The 21,195-nt window shown below is 43.9% G+C and overlaps 1 protein-coding gene and 1 long non-coding RNA gene across 2 annotated transcripts; both read right to left on the bottom strand.

Moving 5' to 3' along the window:
* Window positions 1–617: 617 nt before the first annotated feature.
* Window positions 618–2,520, bottom strand: LOC119278840. Its single transcript, XR_005137995.1, has 2 exons — window positions 1,609–2,520; window positions 618–1,526 (listed from the first exon to the last, which is right to left on the bottom strand). It is a non-coding gene; the product is annotated as an uncharacterized LOC119278840 (long non-coding RNA).
* Window positions 2,521–16,500: 13,980 nt separating this feature from the next.
* LOC119280262 (vegetative cell wall protein gp1-like) lies at window positions 16,501–17,305 on the bottom strand. The gene is made up of 2 exons (XM_037561167.1): window positions 16,723–17,305; window positions 16,501–16,646 (listed from the first exon to the last, which is right to left on the bottom strand). Exons 1-2 carry the CDS (start codon window positions 17,195–17,197, stop codon window positions 16,501–16,503), a joined length of 621 nt encoding a protein of 206 aa, XP_037417064.1. The 5' UTR covers window positions 17,198–17,305.
* Between the last annotated feature and the right edge of the window lie 3,890 nt (window positions 17,306–21,195).

Below are 21,195 nucleotides of genomic sequence, written 5' to 3'. Positions count from 1 at the left end.
GGCCGTTTTTTTTGTAAATTTTTACAAAACGCTTGTTGGAATGATTCAAACGATACGCCGTTGGAAAGATGTCGACGAGGCACAACTTTTTCATGTAGAACAATCTTTTTAATTCTTTACGGTTTAAGAGCAGTTTTGATTTTAGCGAAATAAGGACACTCTGTTTTTCGCGACACCAAAATCGACGAGTGGACCGAATCGAACAGAAAACCGCACTGCTTCATACTGAAAACCGCACTGCATCGGACGTGCAAGCGACTTGCATAACTTATTTTGTCAGACGTAAATTTTCCAAGACGAGGAAGTTGCCCTTGCTTCACGTCGGGGCATAAGTTAGCCGCAACACTACAAAAAGTGAACCTCGGCACTACGAAAAGTAAACCGCATGAGATTTTATTGCTTTTTTCATACTTATTATTTTTCATGCGCATAGACTGGGCAAGTGGACCGCATGGACCGACCAAGGGAACTACATCTAATAAGAAACGAGCTTCTTTTCAGATATTTACCAAGTGGAACTACTTAATTGTTTTGTTCGTTTCTTAAAATAAATCATCAAGACTACATGGTCAATATTAGTGAGTTGCATGAATGGGACGAGTGCACTGCATTTAAAATTACAATTTTGCATCAAAAGAATGTTATCTCACACCAACATTCTTTGAATTTTTTTAACAAACAAATGAACAACAGAAAACAAAAGCCACGACAGAGCTAACCAACACACATTTTGTTTTGCGCCTTTGTCTATGGATGCCGATGATGCTCATAGACACACATACACCCATTCATTGTTTTATAGCCACACACATATACCATCAGAACTGCTTTTGAGGGCCAGCAGAACACACATACACGGATGCTCACCGAACTGCATGCACGGACACTCGCTAGATTGCACGCACAGGAGCTCTGAACCGCATGTCAAGCGTCTCTGAGTTGCATGGCATGGTCGATGGATTGCAGGGAAGAGATGGCACTTGCCGGACTGCACACACACGAGCTCCGAACCGCATGGCGAGCGTCTCCGAGCTGCATGGCCATGGTCGACCGACCAGATAGGAAGAGATGCGCTTGCCGGACTGCGCAAGCACGAGCCTTGAACCGCATGGCGAGCATCTCCGAGCTGCACAACCACAACACCTGCATGCACAGGATCTTGGTGCAGCAGCAGCCAGGAAGAGGTCAAGGGGGTGAGGGATTCATACAATACAACATAGCAGGAGGATCCCGCGGGAGGTGGCGTGGCTGGCGGTGAGGATCCCGTAGGGATCCGCCGGAAGTACATGTGCCAATACTACAAACACCGATTGCCGAAACTGCACATTGGCGGGCCACGAGCTGCACCCGCTGGAGATGTGGGCTGCGGCATACTCTGGCTATGTGGACTGCATCGTGGATGACAGTGCAACAGGTTGAGGACTTGCAACGGTGGAGGAACCAATAGTGGGCTGCACGCCCGAGCTGCATGGACCACGAGCCACTTGCGGGCGAGCTGCAAATCCTCGGTAAGCATCTAAACTGCACTGCATCGTAAACAAATCGTCATTTTTTTCTGAAAATAGTAGAAAATGCTTCTGAGCAGCACCAAACTAAAAAGCACCAAACCTGGACGAGATTCGCATGGCGAACTGCGCCGCAACGCCGTCCGTACTACATGAAGTCAGCGGGCTGGTACCTCACTGGAATATGATGAAGGGGGGTCGCTGAAGAGCTGGAACCTCATGCGGCCTTGTTGCCACACAGCATCACACACGCATGAGGGAGGCTGTGGGCAACCTCGAGCTCACCGTGCACCACCACCTGTTCGTCATCCCCATCACTGCACCATTGCTTGAGAGGATGCCAGCCCTCGCGCTGGGTAGACCACGAGCTCACCTCCAAGCCTTTCCTGGCGATGTACCTCCTCGAGTGGGAGAGAGAGCTGCAGGTGCCCCTGCGATGGACTGCGGTCACGGGTGAAATCTGGGTAGGGCAGAGGAGGAGCAGGGCTGCAGAGGGATCTCGGCAGGATGGGGGTCGCTGGTTCCCTGTAGATCAACTGGGGTTGGAGGGTTGGCGAGGGGCAGTGGAACTGCGACCTCTAGTGGAGACACCCACACAGACCTCCCGTGGCCGCGGTCGCCGTTGTCTACTCCGGTGGCCGGCCGCCGCGGAGGGGCCTCGGCAGGTCGCGGGGGAGATGGATCCGGCTGCGGGGGAGGAGCAAGGGAGGCCCGCGGAGGTAGGACTGCTTGAAGTCAGGGCGCGCGGCGAACCTCCTCCGCCCACTGGATCCCTCCATGGCCGCCCCGGCTGGATCTCGCGGTAGCCTCCCACTTGCCAGCGGCGTGGGGATCCGGCATCTGGCTCGGGGTGCCCTGGCGCTGTGGGTATCGGACTGGTGGTTCGGGGAGCCCTGTCGCCGCGGGGATCCGACTGGTGGTTCGGGGAGCCCTTGTGGCATGTGGATCCGGAAGCCCCAGTTGCCAGGGGCGAAAGGAGGTGGGAGGAGACAGCGTTGGGTGCATGTGGATAGGGAAGAAGCTGGATTGGGTCGGGGGTGGTAGTTGACTGGGGGGAGAAGGTGTACGTATGTTGTTTGGGGTGAGGTTCGATCGGGGTGTGGACGCAGTATGCGTTTGTTAGCAGAATAAGGGCAGTGTTATTAGAATAAGACTCTTAAGGGTGTTATCATAATAGATCCATCCTATATATATTCGGTGAAGCAAAATATATTTTTTCTATTGGTTTACTCTAATATCTCGAAATAAAAGCATGGAGTATGGACCGTTTCACCCAGCCAACACCATGTATGCATTGTGTTGTATTGGGAAAACTGCCACTTGCATATATATAGAGAGACTCGATTCCCCTACTACCAAAGAGGTCATCAGGTCATCATATTGGAATTCTATGGCATGGCGGAACATCATGCTTATTGTGTTTCGCAAAAATGACATTTTCATTGCTGGAATCAGCCGTACACCTCTATCGAAAAGAAAACATGGGAACATGAAATTAGAATCTAGAGTTCTCAATCCATGGCAACAGTATCATGATAAAACAGGGGAAATCTGGGTCTAGAGCTCCCACCTCTAAATCGCAGTTATTTTCCCATGTATCCGAAATCAATGATGCATTAACCCCTCCTCATGCTGTCCTGAAAACCTAAACTTTTTTTATTTTTCAAAGAGTAGGAAACCTAAACTCAATCCGTCACTTAGACAAGCAAGCCAATAAATTATCTTTCACATACGGAAGTTGTCGACTGCATAGCACACAACATAATGGACTCCGAAGAGCAGTAACAACTGAAGCGGATGCAGTCACGTAGATCCCTGTCCAGTTACATAGGCTCTAGTCTTTCCAGGTACATGACGAGCTATACACGATTGGATGTTCACAAAAACTGGACCAGAAAACGTTGATGAGGCCGCTGATATACATTTTTCCTTCGTGTACATGATTCTATCAGGAACAACCACATACAAACGTCAATTAGCCGGCAATAACACACAACAGTGCATGCTCCTGATATTCAGAGAGATGCCATTTTTACACTTCGCGAGTACATATGAAAAACACATATCTACTGTTGTTCAGACTTCCCTAAGTGGGCCCTGGACCTGATCAACAGCCAGCTGGCCCACTGCCCTTCGAGTGATTTTGAAGGAAATACGAAATTACATCTTGCCAACTGGCACTTGGTTTGCATGGAAAATGAGCATGTGGGTCTGGGGGTGCCGAACATGCAAACCGACTGGGGAGGTGAGGTAAAAAAACTAGATGCCTTTTTTCGTCAGATAGGCATCACTCACCATGTTTCTTGCCCTCATGCAGACCTACTGAAGGGATCAGCTGAGAGAAAACACTGTCACATTGTTGAGGTTGGTCTCTCACTTCTAGCTCATGCTTCTATGCCCCTAATGTTCTGGGATGAAGCTTCCTCGCTGCCACATATCTCATAAATTGTACCCCCAAGAAAAGTTATTAACTCTGAAACTCCACTAGAGAAATTGTTTTTAGAAAAACCAAACTATCATGCCCTACAAAATTTTGGGTGTGCATGTTGGCCGAATCTTCGCCCTTTCAATGCTAGAAAGCTTCAATTCCCTTCCAAGCAATGTGTTTTCCTTGGATACAACAACCTTCACAAAGGTTTCAAGTGTCTTGACGTTGCATCCGGCCGTGTCTATATATCACGTTTTGATGATACGAACTTTCCTTTTGCCTCCCTAAATCCAAATGTCGGTGCCCTCCTCCGTTCGGAACTTCTACTTCTACCAGATAGCAAAACTCCCGAATCACTTGATCATGGGGGCGAACATATGGCTGATCACTCGGTTGATTTTCAAAAAAAATAATTCTGCTATTAATTTTAGTGGAAATCATGTTGTTGTTTTTGGTCATGATTTTATGCAGCAAAGGACAAACACGCCGTACGAGGAGGATTCAGGTGCTGCGCCTAACCCTGACAACGGCGATCCCGGGACAGATTCTCCTGCGCCTGGCACGCCAGACAGTGGGGACAACGGTGCAGTGCACCTGTCGCCTAGTGGCTCTGGCGCAGCACACTCAGCGCTGAGTGCGCCTGGTGGGCCAGGAAGCGGGGCGGCACCCTCTCCGAGTCGTCACACACGAAAATTATTCAAAAATCATAGAAAAAGATCAATTTTGGAAACTTTTCTTTGCAAAATTGGTGATTTTTTTAAAACCGATGAACTTTTCTCAACTCAATAAACTTATTTTTTTCAAAATCGATGAACTTTAGTGCAATTTGTGAATTTTTTTTTGTAATTGATGAATTTTTCAATAGCGATGAACTTCTATTCAAATGGATGAACTTTTATTATAAAATCCATAAACATTTTCTAATTTCACAAATTTTTAGTAAGTATGAAAAAACCGGCTGAATTTTTTCTACCAGAGCAACCACACAAAAATAAATAAAAACAAGCCCGCGAAGGAACGCTTCCTGTCCTCCTATCCTTCCTGTCCTCCCCGTCCCCCATAGACTCCTGCCGATACGTGACACCGCTCACGGTCGCCAAGTGCGTCCGCTCGTTGTGGCCACACGCTGCCACTTGCCGTCGTCGTACGCTACCATGGGCGGTCCTCTCGATCCGGCCCAAGCTTTACCACCACTGTTCGGGGCCACAAAAGAGGATCGCAGCCCTTCCCAAGTCGGTCCGGTACGGTCTGTCGGCCGACGGTCCAATCGCCTCGTCGGTCACGGACCGAACCGGCCCGGACCGTGTCCACGGTGAGACTCCTCCCATGCTGGTAATCTACAAGAGGGGAACCTTCTATCAGATCACAAATTTGGTGAGGCCCAATATGCCTTTTGTATTGGTTTACTCTAATATCTCGGAATCAAAAGAGTGGAATATGCACTGTTTCACCCACCCAACAAAGGACCTCCATATATGCATTGTAGTGAAAAACTTCTGCTTGCATATATAGTGTCGATTCTCCTTCCACCAAAGAGCTCATTAGGACATCATATTGGCATGATCATTTGCATCACTATGGCATGGTTGATGATCATGCTTATTGTGTTCCGTTGAAGTGCAGTTTCTACAGCTGGAATCACCACTTCAACTCTGTCAAAATGAAAAAGTGGAACTCTGAAATCTGAATGAAGAACTCCCAGTCCATGGCAAAAGTTGCATGATAAAATAGAGGAAGTCTGGGTCCAGACCTCCCATGGCAAAAGTTGCATGATAAAAAAAAGGAACTAGTCCTGAAAAATAACATTCTTGAGGCAGCAAATTTGTTTATTTGTACGCATACCAAAAACCATGTTCTTTTGTCATGAAATATTATTCTTGAGGTATAGCAAATATTTTTGTGTGTGTCCACTTCTGGGTACAAGAAGCTTGTTTGCCTGTTTAAATCATTCCTTGCTTCAGCCCTTACGTCTACTAGAAGAAAGCCCGTGCGTTGCAATGGGGCCACATTAACTTTAAGAGTTCAATATTACGACATTGGCGACCTTTTTTACCATCAAATCCTCACACACACACTCTCGCTCCCTCTTCCTGACTCTCTCTCCCCCTCTCCCTCTCTCTAACACACACACATATCCATCTTATTGGGTACGGGACCATAATCCATCTATTTCACACACACACGCTATCAAACTTGTTTTACGTGATCTCGGTTTATGTAATCAATTAATTACGTGATCGCTGTTGTATGTTCTTTCTCTATTCCAAAATTCCACTCATGCGAGTAAGAAGTATTTCACCGTCTTATGCAAGTAGTTCAGTGCATACATATGCTACTTGTTCGTAATTGCAACCTGAATAGAGTAAAAAAAATTGGTTCGATGCATGGATGGATTGATGGGAACACACTGTCTAATGAAAAGGATAAGAATCACATTGGCATGCATAGGTGATGGGAACAACCTGAATAAGTATGATATTCTTATTGTTGGGGATTTCCATATCCCCGTTGAGATAACTTAGTGTTATTCGAAATTTCTCCGGTTTCATGTTATTCGGAATGAGTTTGTTAACAAGACTTGATCAACCTTGTTAGTGGATTCATTTTGATGATCACGAGATGGATGAAACTAGAAGGCACAACCTTCTGTACCCTCCTTTTACTTTCTGTTATTTAGAATAAATAAAGCAAAAATAGTATTATCTGTTTGTTTTCTGATTTATCCGTGCAATAAAAAATAGTCCAAAAATAAAAGTGCTCCAAATGCCCTGCAAATTTAGTATGATTTTTTCTGGAATATTTGAGGATTTCAGGCACTGAAAACACTGCAGGAGGGCCAAGCACAAGGCCACGAGAGACCCTGTCTCGTGGGCCCCTGGTGGCTCCCCTCCACATATGCCAGCACCCACACACTCCATATTCTACCCATAAAAATCCCCATCCAGCTCATGCCCGAGTTCTAACTCGTTTTGCTGCGATTTTCGATCTCTTAGCTCAAAGCTCCATTCACAAAACTGTTTTGGGAGATTGTTGCTTGGTATGTGACTCTTCCATTGGTCCAATTAGTTTTTGTTTTAGTGCTTTATTCATTGCAAATTTTTGTTGCATAGGTGACAATGTTCTTGAGCTTGCATGTTAAAATTTTGAGGTCACAAGCAATTCCAATGCATGATATAGGCTCTAGGCACTTGTAGTAGTAGTTGCTATCAATCTTGTTTAGTTTTATCCACTTTTATTTTGAAGTTACTAAAATTTCAGAATTTTCAGAAAAAGAATTATGCTCAGAAGAATGTACCAAGGTGGTTCCTCAGCAAAGAAAGGGCCAAGGATTGCTATACATGAGCAAGATGTTGAATTTCCGAGGGACGCAAATGTACGGGCTTGTGAGTGGCCATCCGATGATTTTATGGTCGAAGCAGGCTTCAAGGAGGAATTTGATGCGTATGTGCGTAATGCCGAGCTGGAGGACTTCTTACAAGATAAGTGTCCTCAATATTATCAATTGACTGATTCATTTGTGTGGAGGTTCATATATACTTCTTCGCGTAATTCTCCTAGTGTTATGTTTTATATTTATAATACGTCTTATACCATGGATTTATAGGATTTTACAACTGCTTGCAAACTCCCGCAGTGGGGTAATATTAATGATCCACCCAAATCTGAAGTTAGAAATTTTCTTGCTAGTATCACTGTGGGAGAATCTAGGGACGTAACACAAGCTACCATACGGAGCATTCATTTTCCTGCTATACATTACTTTGCTCTCTTTATTGGTAGAAGCATTAACGCTAAGGACGAAGCATGTCACATGTGTGCTCCTGATCTTGTGTCCTCAAGAGTGTTGTGTCTGGTTACAGAGGTTATAACTTGGGGCCAATAGTTGCACGTAAGTTGCATAATAATAGTAAAAAGGGAAATTTCTTTGGAGGAATTTATGCAACCCGTGTGGCAAATTTTCTTAATATAGCTCCGCGAGAGGGGGGTATGATTGTACCTCCTGTTTATTTGGATAAAGAAGCTATGTTTGATCATAATTTTCTTGAGAGGAATGAACAATTCCGCCATTATCGACTAATCTATGATAGACGCAACGTCGTCCCTGTTACTCTTCCTGCTCCCTACCTTTTTGATTATTAGACAAAAGGAAGATATGTCGTCACTAGGGAAGAAGCCACTGAATATGAGAGGGGAATGGAGGCAGCTCGCCAACACACCGCTGCTCAGGAGGCGGTTGCCTCTTCATCTCAGTACTACACCAGTTTCACTTATGAATATCAGCCAGGCGGTCACTGGTATTAGACCAACTTAGGCCAAAAGCCTAAGCTTGGGGGAGTACGTATTTCTCACCGACTTTACATTCATGTTCACACACTAGTCGTCGGTGCTCATACTCTTTCATTGTATCATCCATGTTAGTTTAAATTTATTTTTCTAGCTTTCTTCTTGTGTGTTTGATAAACCTTGAGAAAAACCAAAAAAAAAATAGTTAGTTTAATTTCCTTGCTTGTAGTAGAAATTAAAATGAAAACCCAAAAAGATTTCTCGTTCTTCTTTTACTTGTTGGGAGCTTTCCCGTGTAAATAGTTTTATTTTCTTTTCTTTCTTTTGGGGGTCGAGAAGACCATATTGAAAATGCTTAGTGGCTCTTATATGCATGATTGTTTATTTATATTTAGATCCCATATTACTTGTCTTCTCTCTTGAGTTGAATGCTTGCAGATTCCAGCTTAGTCCAATGCACGTGCACTCTTATTATTATACACTTCGTTCGGTCGTGCGAGTGAAAGGCAATAATGACGATATATGATGGACTTATTGGGATGAGAAAAGCTGGTATGAACTCGACCTCTTTTGTTTTTGTAAATATGATGATTCATCGTTCCTGGGTCAGCTATTATGAAATAAACATATTTGCAATGACATTTAGAGATTATAGTTGCTTGTGCCATGCTTGATGAGCTATGAGTTATAATGGTTTATCTTGCGTGCCAACATGCTATTAAAATGATTATGATGTGATATGATGGGATGGTATCCTCCTTTGAATGAATTGAGTGACTCGACTTGACACATGTTCACGCATGTAGTTGAATCAAATCAACATAGCCTTCATGATATTTATGTTCATGGTGGATTATATACTACTCATGCTTGTACTCGGTGTGAATTAATTTTGATGCATGTTTACGACTGTTGTCACTCTCTCAGTTGGTCACTTCTCAGTCTTTTGCTAGCCTTCACCTGTACTAAGCGGGAATACTGCTTGTGCATCCAAACTCCTTAAACCCCAAAGTTGTTCCATATGAGTCCACTATACCTTCCTATATGCGGTATCTACCTGCCGTTCCAAGTAAATTTGTATGTGCCAAACTCCAAACCTTCAAATGAAATTTTGTTTTGTATGCTCGAGCAGATCATGTTTCAATTAGGGCTGCCTATATCTTCCATGCTAGATGGGTTATTCTCAAGAAGAGTGGACTCCGCTCCTCATTCACGAGAAAGGGCCGGTAACCGGGATGCCCAGTCCCATGATCCAAAAAGATCAAATCAAATCAAATTAATTAAACAAGACTCCCCCAGGGCTGTTGTATGTTGGAGGCACTCGTTGTTTCGAGCAAGCCATGGATTGATGCTTGTTGGTGGTTGGGGGAGTATAAACCTTTACCATTCTGTTTGGGAACTGCCTATAATGCATGTAGTATGGAAGATACAGCCATCTCATAGTTGTTGCGTTGACAGTGAAAGTATGCCGCTCAAAATGTTATTCAATCTCTATTTTAAAATCGAGCTCTGGCACCTCTACAAATCCCTGCTTCCCTCTACGAAGGGCCTATCTATTTACTTTTTATGTTGAGTCATCACCCTTCTTATTAAAAAGTACCCGCTGGAGAACACACTGTCATTTGCATTCATTATCATTGGTTTATATTGGGTATGACTTGACTGGATCTCTTTTACCATGAATTACAATGTTTAGTCAGTCCTTGATCTTTAAAGGTGCTCTGCATTTATGTTTTGCGGTCTCAGAAAGGGCTAGCGAGATACCATTTTGTTATATCATGTTATGATTATTTTGAGAAAGTGTTGTCATCCGAGTTTTATTATTATGACTTGCTAGCTGATTATGCTATTGATATGAGTAATTGTGAGACCTTTGTGTTATTGTGAGTATGGTTAGTTCATAATATTTGTTGAAACTTGAATGCTGGCTTTTTATGTTACAACAAAAAGAGCAAACAGAGTTTGTAAAAGTTTTTCTTTATCACTTTCAGTTTATCAACTGAATTGCTTGAGGACAAGAAAACATTTAAGCTTGGGGGAGTTGATACGTCTCCAACGTATCTACTTTTCCAAACACTTTTGCCCTTGTTTTGGACACTAACTTGCATGATTTGAATGAAACTAACCCGGACTGACGTTGTTTTCAGCAGAACTACCATGATGTTGTTTTATGTGTAGAAAAGAAAAGTTTTCGGAATGTCCTGAAAATCCACGGAGGCACTTTTTAGATTTAATAAGAATTTTTGGCGAAAGAATCAAGGTCAGGGGGCCCACGGGCTGTCCACGAGACAGGGCGCGCGCCCTCCTATCTCGTGGGCCCCCTCGGACCTCCTCCGACCTCAACTCCAACTCCATATATACCGTCTCGGGGAGAAAAAAATCAAGGAGAAAGTTTCATCGCGTTTCACGACACGGAGCCGTCGCCAAGCCCTAATCTCTCGGGAGGGCAGATCTGGAGTCTGTTCGGGGCTCCGGAGAGGGGGATTCATCGCCGTCGTCATCATCAACCATCCTCCATCACCAATTTCATGATGCTCACCACCGTGCGTGAGTAATTCCATCGTAGGCTTGCTGGACGATGGTGGGTTGGATGAGATTTACCATGTAATCAAGTTAGTTTTGTTAGGGTTTGATCCCTAGTATTCACTATGTTATGAGATTGATGTTTCTATGACTTTGCTATGCTTAATGCTTGTCACTAGGGCCCGAGTGCCATGATTTCAGATCTGAACCTATTGTGTTTTCATGAATATATGTGTGTTATTGATCCTATCTTGCAAGTCTATAGTCACCTATTAAGTGTTATGATCCGACAACCCCGAAGTGACAATAATCGGGATACTTCTCGGTGATGACCGTAGTTTGAGGAGTTCATGTATTCACTATGTGTTAATGCTTTGGTCCGGTTCTCTATTAAAAGGAGGCCTTAATATCCCTTAGTTTCCACTAGGACCCCGCTGAACACGGGAGGATAGGACAAAAGATGTCATGCAAGTTCTTTTCCATAAGCACGTATGACTATTTACAGAATACATGCCTACATTACATTGATGAATTGGAGCTAGTTCTATATCACCCTATGTTAACTATTGCATGAGGAATCGCATCCGGAATAATTATCCATCACTGATCCATTGCCTACGAGCTTTTCACATATTGTTCTTCGCTTATTTACTTTTCCGTTGCTACTGTTACAATTACTACATAAAAAACCAAAAACATTTACCTTTAATGTTCCTACCTTCACTATTATTATCATACCACTTTTGCTACTAAATACTTTGCTGCAGATACTAAGTTATCCAGGTGTGGTTGAATTGACAACTCAACTGCTAATACTCAAGAATATTCTTTGGCTCCCCTTGTGTCGAATCAATAAATTTGGGTTGTACTTCACCCTCGAAAGCTGTTGCGATCCCCTACACTTGTGGGTTATCACCCCACAGGGCCCCCGTCCCGCCTGACCCTATAGCGTTTGACCACGAGATCTAGCCCTTTGACTTTACACGGACGGGCTTTGACCAGTGGACCTCTCGACCCGGCTGTGTTAGGTCAGCCCATAGGAACACTTTGGAGCAACATCCGAGCCAGACCCACAGCAAGATCCCCTCCGTGTAGACCCGACGCGTCTGTTTCCCCCCTCCAGGAATCGGCGGTGCCGCCGTCACGTGGAGGGGGCCACACCCTGGAGATGCACGCCGCCTCTTCGGACATGGCACCACACCACCCCGCATGTATGAGGGCCCGGTGCAACGCTCCGGTGGCATTGCTATCCCCACAGGGCCCCCGTCCCGCCTAACCCTGTAGCGTTTGACCACGAGATCTATCCCTTTGACTTTACACGGACGGGCTTTGACCAGTGGACCTCTCCACCCGGTTGTGTTAGGTCAGCCCATAGGAACACTTTGGAGCAACATCCGGGCCAGTCCCACAACATGATCCCCTCCGTGTAGACCCGACGCGTCCGTTTCCCCCCTCCAGGTGCCGGCGGTGCCACCGTCACTTGGAGGGGGCCACACCCCGGAGACACGCGCCACCTCTTCGGACATGGCACTACACCACCCCGCGTGTATTAGGGCCCGATGCGACGCTCCGGTGGCATTGATACCCCCACAGGGTTCCCGTCCCGCCTAACCCTCCACTACAAGAAATATGTCAACTTATGACCTTGACTATTGGTCACTGAAAGGTCACTATTTTTCATTTGCGACCTTTTTGTGACCAAAAACCGAAGGTCAAAAGCTGGCGGTCATAAACTGACATTCACGACCTTCTTTGTGAGAAGGTTGTAGACGTTTATGACCAAATTACGTCTACTGTGGCGTTTTGGTCAGTAGCAACCTCCCCAGGCCACATAGGCATCCAGCGTGGCAATCTGGTGTGGCACAAGATTCAGCCCGGTCCAATTCGATTTTCTACATGGGCCTAGCCCATTTAGTATTTTTTTCATGTTAATTCTGGTCGGCTTCATGGGCCACGCCCTACAATTCGGACTTTTAATTTTCTGGGCCATGGCCCTTTTGCTAACCATTTCATTAGGCCTTTTTGTTCAGGTTTTGCCAGAAATGCACAATGTTCCAGTCCACTATTATTTGGGCTGTAGCCTTTTTAGAGCCCATATATTATTTGGTCCGATAAAACATTTGGTCTTTTTATTCACTGATTTCCAGTTTACACATTTGAACAACAAAACACTAAATAATTCTCTCAATTAAATGGTTAAATTCAAAAATCATTCATCCAAATACACACAACAACACATACAACTCTGCACGTCCAACATCATCTAAAACAAGCAAAAACAGATACACAAGCACATACAATGTGCTTACAAGCAAAAACAGATACACAAGCACCAAAACATGTTGCAACATCAACTAAAGATGTGGTGTGCATCTCCAGCCTGTTCTGATCTTCCATCACAGCAGCAGCAACCTAAACGACATTAGGTCACCAAAAAGAAACATTATTAAATGTTTAGAAACAAGGCCATCAACATGAGGCGGTAATCCAACTTAACACTTTATGAGGAGCGGCGCCACCAGGAGAATGCCGATCACCCAAGGCGCTCCAGCCCAGGGGTGACATGTGGGAGCTAGAGATGCCAATGGAGTACCTGGTCAGCCTCTGGTACCTGGCCATAGTTCACAAACTTGGTGTGAGCATTTGTTATGACATTAACATGCAACACAAGCAAAGATGGCATGACTAAACCTTGCATAGTAAAAACTTGCAAGTAAATAAGAATAATGCTGAGAAGATAAAACACGCACATTTCAGCCTAGTTAAAACTGAAAATTATAGTATGTACACTTCTCATTCATGGGTAGATGCAATGCAAGATGAACTAATTACATAAGGGAGAAATTTCCGCCGGAGAGCAACAGTAAAGTCAATAAGCGTGCAGATATCACCATCGATCTACTAATCATGCAAAGTTCTAAGTGTTAAGATATGATTTCACATCAAAAAGCTAAAGAAGATGGTCCAACTGACAACAGGTACGCATCAATGGGCATGCAGGCTCACTCGTGCCTTCCCGGAATGTTGTGATAATAAACATGAAAATCCAACCTTAAGTTAATTGTGAAAAGGTCGAATGGATCAAAATAAACGTGCAATTCACATAACTACATAAAACAGTACCAAACAGTATGAATGCAGATATCATCACTGAGCAGCGTTTAGTCATGCAAAGTGTTGCTGATCTAGATATGGTTTCACATAAGAAATATTCAAAAATCAGTTGAACAGAATTGACTACAAAAGAAATCAGAATTGAACAGAATTATCATGCTTGTCTACTTTCAGGAAAGTTAATACATATTTCCATGCTTGTCTATCAAATAAATTGTATCAACTTAACACTTAGTCATGCATAAGTGTTTCGCATAAAGTTAATATATATTTCCATGCTTGTCTATCAAAGAAAACATACAACAGTGTAATTAGCAAAAGATGCACTTATAGAAGGAAGCAAGCCTAATTATAGTACTTCACAGTAGATAAACATTTGTTGATGCTAAAAAAGACAAAGGTGTGTACCATGACATGTCCAGCAAGCCTAATTAATAGTGTCAAACTGTAGCTATAAATAGCACATCAGCAGCAACATAATACTAATCTGAAACCTTAATTGAAGTTCATGTATCACTATACCAAAATTAAGAAACATGTCTACTAAAAGCCATGGGTCTGCTATAACTGTCCCAGAATTGTCCAAGGCTTGGCATCTGGTCAAGATGCCGACAAATAAACTCTGCGTCCTTAACTATGTTATCTGCCCTGAAATGCTTCAGATACTCTGCCTGCTCTGCTGCAGAATTTATTTGAGAAAGAGATAATGTTGTCAACGGTGTTGACAATCCTGTTCCTCGCTGAAAAGTAAAAAGAATGTTAGCAAAGGAAGAGCAAGCAGTACACATTCATGTCAAATATACATGTGTAAGATACTAGAAGCATTCATTGCATATCTATGTGTACTGCTATAATTTTACGCCAAGCAGTGCACTAGTACATCAATTACACTAAGCCTCAAACGAGGTTCACCAAAGCTGAAATAGGCTGCATGGCTCGAACGGTCCGCATCCCTCAGATCTCATAGCTATGGGCCATCATGGATGAACTTAAAAGTAAACTAGTTTTAGCCACAAGCCACAGGTACAAAGAAATATACTAAAATGGTTTGAAGCTAAAACTAATCAACCATTCATCTCTGGTACTAAATTTTTTTCTTCATTGGGACACTGCTACTTGAGCTAGATACGACAGATAAAGCTACTCAACAGGAAAATAATACACTCAATGGTACACTCTGATGTATAGTTGAAACCAAAGGATAAGTCGAACGAAACTGCAACGAAATAGATGATTTCTCTTCTATAATTAAAACTCACTCAACAGGAAAATAATTGGTATATGACCAAGAAAACTAACAAAATTGATTTGCAACACAGATATTTTGAGATGAATCTATCTTCTCAGCACGGTTTGATAATGGAATAATGTGAACAGTTGTCGTAATATGTGAAAAATACAAAGCATGGCCCAATTTTTTTTGGTGGCACAGACTCCTCCCCTATTCCTCCTAATCCACACCCTCTTACTTTGGCATCCCAGCATTCTTTAAACCTCATCAACCCACATAACTGCAACTCCATTGCCCAACCATACACATTATAATCTTGTTTAGATAGAATACCCCAGGTCCGACACATTTCTAGCTTCACATCATCATGTTGTGTATTAATGTACAATCATATACGAAAGAAGGTAATATCACAGGAACCAGACCTTATGATCAGGATGCCCTGGTCCAGCTTCCTCGCCAGCTCCCTGAGGGCATGTTGGTCGTGGAACTTGTTCAGCCCACCCTGAATTAATCGAACAGGAACAAAAACATGAGCACACAACGACATCAGCAAGCACAAGTAGAACAAAAGAAAGAGATGCACGAATTCGCCGAGGGAGATCCGTAGTACCTTCTTCGGGCTCCATTCAGGCGGGTAGTAGAAGTCGTCGGCCCTGCGGAGGAAGATCCGTAGTACCTTCTCCGACGCCACATAAAACATTTATTCCTGCATATTAGAAAAAAACAGGGGCACTTAACTTAGTAACCAGAGTATTTTGTCATCAAGAATTCTATACTTATCCAGGAAGAGCAAGTGTTGTTCAGGTTCAGTAAAATTTGTCACAGGAAAGTTCAGGCATTCAGAATAGAAAGTCTATTGCAGATCCAACTGGTTTGTCTTGAAGCAGTGGGACAGCATGCAGATCTGGATGCGACAACATGTCACATGGATTGGTTGTGCTGACTCATCAACCATGTGATGTCCCTATTAATACGGAAGAACAAGAAGAAAAATCGAAACGGTGGACCTGCGATGCGGCGCCTTAACAACGCAAATAGAAAGTGCTCAATCATGCATAATTGACCACTTGGTGTACTTGATGGCTTGATTCTCTGTGCTCATGTTAACTGCCAGCAACCCACTTGGTTAAGTAGATTTGATCAAAACATTCTAGCAGCATACTAAACTGTAAAAATGGCACAGATGCAGAGTAGTTACAGTTGCTTTGACAGTGGGTAGGGATCTGAAGAACAAACAGTGTGATCTGTATGCAGATCCTTCAAAATTTATGCTCTTAACTTATGGTTTGGAGCTTTGGGCTAGTGTAAATTGTGCATCAGTAGCTGTAAGCACGATACTACAGAGCGTGAAAACACCTAACTGGGCCATCGGTACACTGAACTTGGACATTTGCCTGCTACTAGTAACGTGTCTATGTAATTATTGGAATAGAGAGAGGGGGTGGACCTTGATGCGGCGGCTGCTTCTGCTTTTCCTCGTGCTGGAGGAAGAAGGACCTTGACGAGCACAAGATCCACGCCGTCTCGAACAGAGGAAGTTCCACTCCATGGCGCCTGCCTACAAACACGAGATGAGACGGGGTCAGAGAGGGAGAGAAGAAGAGGAGGAGAAGGAGGGGAGTAGGAATTCATACCAAGCACTTTCGTCGAGCCGAGCCTTGTGCCTGCACCCTGCGGTCGGTCGCCATGGCCGGCGGCTAGGGTTTCCGGCGCGGGCAGGGGTCGAGGGAGGGCGGGTCTGACAGCGGGCTGAGTAGCTCCAGCGGATCTGCGTCCACGACAAGACGGGGAGGGGCCAACGACGGTGGAGTGGAGGCCGGGGTTGGGGAGACAACGGAGGTCGGTGGCGGCCATGGTGACCTGCCCCCACCGGCGGCGCTCGTCCAGCGTGGGGGGAGGGGAGGGTGGAGGTGGCGTGCGGCGTGCGGCGTGGTGGGAGACAGGGGCGAGGCAGACAGGGACGGACGGTGAGCGTGCGTGGACGGCAAGGTGCGGCGTGGATTTGGGCAGCGCAAGGCATGGGGAAGGACTGCGATTGGGAAAATGGAGTGGCGGCGGCGATGGGGAGAAGGGGTCCAGGGCTTCGTGGGTGGACGAGGATGAGGACATGCGGTGATTCGGGAGGGGATGGGAGAGAGGAGTGCGTGGGGGGCCATGGATGGCGGGGCGCTCCGCCGGAGGGAGGTGGCGGCTGCGATCTGGAAGGGAGGAGTGGTGTGCGGGGAGAGAGGGGCACGAGGACTCGGGAGATCTAGGGTTTCGGCTGAGGTGGGCTTCGGGTGAGGACAGCCGTTGGATCCGGGAGCATCCGATGGTGATCCATCCATGATCGGCGTGAAATGCCCACGGACCAATCAAAATGCTGCACACGCGTACGATGTCATGACCATCTAAATTGGTCGTAGTTAACTAAAAATTGGTCATGGTTAATTAAAAATTCATTTTCCATTTTTTGAGTGCCCAAAATGAGTTTTTTTGTAAAGGATCTACCTTATATTTATTTCAAAATTGTACCAAATCAATTTTTAAAATACTAGGACATATTTAATGCACAATTGACCAAATGGTTGGGTGTAAAAAGTTTTTAGACACCTTTGGTGAAAAAGACAAATTTAGGTCGATTCAGCTGGAAGCGGGTCAAATTTGAACTACAGCTGCCTCATAGTTTGCTCTTTATTTTTTCCAAAAATCATTTCTAGGTATATAAGTATCTATTTAATCATAGAAACACAAAAAGTTTTCCAAGATTCAACCATCAGATAGGAACGGTCGTGCCCGCCGTTTTGATCGCATTTTGAAACCTTCGCATTTTTAAAAAATTCAAAAAAAAATAAAAAAATTGGAAAACCTTCGCGTTGTGTCATTATATGTGACCAAGTTACCAGCAAAAATTATAAACTTGTAATACAGCGATTATTTTTAAAAAGTGTTCTAAAAAACGAGCTATCAAGTGTGAAGATGCACGGCTTTCAACCCCAATGCTCAATCTCATGGCCACATTCATGGCATAGTTTGTTCAAATGATCTTATATTGTGCACAAGGGTGCATATTGGAATGACAAACAATGTTGCCTAAGGAAGTTTTCATTTTCTTTGGACGAAAAATTCATTTTCCATTTTTTTGAGTGCCCAAAATGAGTTTTTTTGTGAAGGACCTACCATATATTTGTTGCAAAATTGTACCAAATCAATTTTCTAAAATACTAGGCCATATTTAATGCACAATTTACAAAATTGTTGGGTGCCAAAAGTTTTGGTCCACCTCTGGTGAAAAAGACAAATTCCCGCTGATTCAGTAGGAAGCGGGTCAAATTTGAACTGCAGCTACCTCATAGTTTGATCTTTAAAAAATCATTTCTAGGTACATAAGTATCTATTTAATCATAGAAACATCAAAAGTTTTCCAAACTTCAACCACTAGCTAGGAACGGTCAAGCCCGCCGTTGACCGCATTTTGAAACAGGCATAAAAATCAAAAAAATGGAAACCTCCGCATTGTGTCATCATACGTGACCAAGTTTTCAGAAAAAATAATAAACTTGTAATATGGTAATTATTTTAAAAAAGTGTTCTCAGAAATGAGCTATCATGTGTGAAGATTCATGGCTTTCAAGCCAAATGATCAATCTTATGGCCACATTCATGGCATAGTTTGTTCAAATGATCTCATATTGTGCACAAGGGTGCATCTTGGAATTTCAAACAATGTTGCCTAAGGAATTTTTCATTTTCTTTGCACGAAAAATTCATTTTCCATTTTCCGAGTGCGTGAAATGAGTTTTTTTTTGTGAAGGACCTACTATATATTTGTTGCAAAATTGGACCAAATCGTTTTTATAAAATACTAGGCCATATTTAATGCACAATTGACCAACTGATTGGGTGTAAAAAGTTTTGATCCACCTCTGGTGAAAAAGAGAAATTCCTGCCGATTCAGATGGAAGCGGGTCAAATTTGAACTGTAGCTGCCTTATAGTTTGCTCTTTATTTTTTACAAAAATCATTTATAGGTACATAAGTATCTATTTAATCATAGAAACACCAAAAAAATTCAAGATTCAACCACTAGCTAGGAACGGTCAAGCCCGTCGTTTTGACCGCAATTTGAAACGGGCATAAAAAATTCAAAAAAAATCAAAAAATTGGAAAACCTTCGCATTGTGTCATTATATGTGACCAAGTTTCCAGGAAAATAATAAACTTGTAATACGGAAATTGTTTTAAAAAAGTATTCTCAGAAACGAGCTATCATGCGTGAAGATTCATGGCTTTCAAGCCAAATGATCAATCTTATGGCCACATTCATGGTATAGTTTGTTCAAATGACCTCATATCGTGCACAAGGGTGCATCTTGGAATGACAAACAATGTTGCCTAAGGAAATTTTTATTTCGACGAAAAAATCATTTTCCATTTTTTCGAGTGCCCAAAATGAGTTTTTTTGTGAAGGACCTACCATATATTCGTTGTAAAATTGGACCTAATCAATTTTATAAATACTAGGTCATATATAATGCACAATTGACACAATGGTTGGGTGCCAAAAGTTTTGATCCACCTCTGGTAAAAAAGACAAATTCCCGTCGATTCAGTTGGAAGCGGGTCAAATTTGAACTGCAGGTGCCTCATAGTTTGCTCTTTATTTTTTCCAAAAATGATTTCTAGGTAAATAAGTACCTATTTAATCAGAAATACATGGTTTGATGGCGAGACATCGAGGTTTGGACGGTGGCCGAGGTCCCCAACTCTAGAGCGCATATGCTCGCATGCTGCCGCGTGGTCACTGCGTGACTGTGGCGTTGCCATGCGTTCTGGGCGGCCTAGGCATGTCTAGTGGGTTGGGAACTCCCTAGGTAGGTGCTACGAAGAAAATGATAAAATAAGATTCTCATGAGGAGACCGAACTATGCTCAAACATGAATTAGCAGCCAAGTGTTTGATTAGCGGTACGGGAAATACACATGGCCAATGGGCGTGAGTTTTGGCCGAGGATGATCATATACTAAGAAGAATGTCTTCACAAATTTTTAGGGAAATCAAGAATATATAAATAACACTTCCTTCACAAAGTGTTGCTCTGAACAGAATAGGAAAATGAATATTGTTGAGTTATTTTTGAACTAGGCAAGGAAGGTTTTTAACATATTTGATGAAGATATGATCCAAACAGTTTATAAGAATTTTTTGGGAATTTTTGGAATAACAGAAATATAGGTTGCTTCACAACCTAGGGCAAAAATTGACACATGGACATGACACATAGGCAAAACTGATGAGATGGCGCCTAGTCATCACAACGCACCACAATCTACAAGGCCATGACCATCTATATTGGTCGTTAACAACTAGAAATAAGGCTGCGGACCAGCCCTGTTTGCTTTGTGACCATTTCGTGTAAGGAAATTACGACCTTTCTGACCAAAATGGTCGCAATGGTTTAGGGTTTGGAGCCCCCCGAACAGCTTTTGACCAATTGGTCTCAAATGGTCATAGATCTATGACCAATTCTTTCAGGGTCACTCATAGAAGGTCACTAGTTGACATATTTCTTGTAGTGCTCTAGCATTTGACCACGAGATCTAGCCCTTTGACTTTACACGGACAGTCTTTCACCAGTGGACCTCTCCACCCGGTTGTGTTAGGTCAGCCCATAGGAACACTTTGGAGCAACATTCGGGCCAGACCCACAGCAAAATCCCCTCCGTGTAGACCCGAAGCGTCTGTTTCCCCCCTCCAGCTGCCAGCGGCGGCGCCGTCACGTGGAGGGGGCCATACCCAGAGGACGCGCGCCGCCTCTTTGGACATGGCACCACACCACACCCCGCGTGTATGAGGGCCCGGTGCAACGCTCTGATGGCATTGCTACACCCACAGGGCCCGCGTCCCGCCTAACCCTCTAGCGTTTGACCACGAGATCTAGCCCTTTGACTTTACACAGACGGACTTTGACCAGTGGACCTCTCCACCTGGTTGTGTTAGGTCAGCCCATAGGAACACTTTGGAGCAACATCCGGGTCAGACCCATAGCAAGATCCCTCCGTGTAGACCCGACGCGTCCGTTTTCCCGCTCCAGGTGCCGGCGGCTGCGCCGTCCGTTAGGGGGGCCA

The sequence above is a fragment of the Triticum dicoccoides genome, chromosome 3B (genome assembly GCF_002162155.2).
Source record: "Triticum dicoccoides isolate Atlit2015 ecotype Zavitan chromosome 3B, WEW_v2.0, whole genome shotgun sequence".
NCBI classification, from domain to species: domain Eukaryota; kingdom Viridiplantae; phylum Streptophyta; class Magnoliopsida; order Poales; family Poaceae; genus Triticum; species Triticum dicoccoides.
Note: the sequence above shows the minus strand (reverse complement) of the source record. Positions and strands in the feature narration are given on the sequence as shown.

What these genes read in the sequence shown, in the direction of transcription:
- LOC119280262 (XM_037561167.1), bottom strand. Translation starts at nt 17,197, where the DNA reads ATGTCCTCATCCTCGTCCACCCACGAAGCCCTGGACCCCTTCTCCCCA. An exon ending in CGGCTCGACGAAAGTGCTTG is followed by an intron (nt 16,647 to 16,722) that starts GTATGAATTCCT and finishes TCGTGTTTGTAG; the next exon opens with GCAGGCGCCATGGAGTGGAA.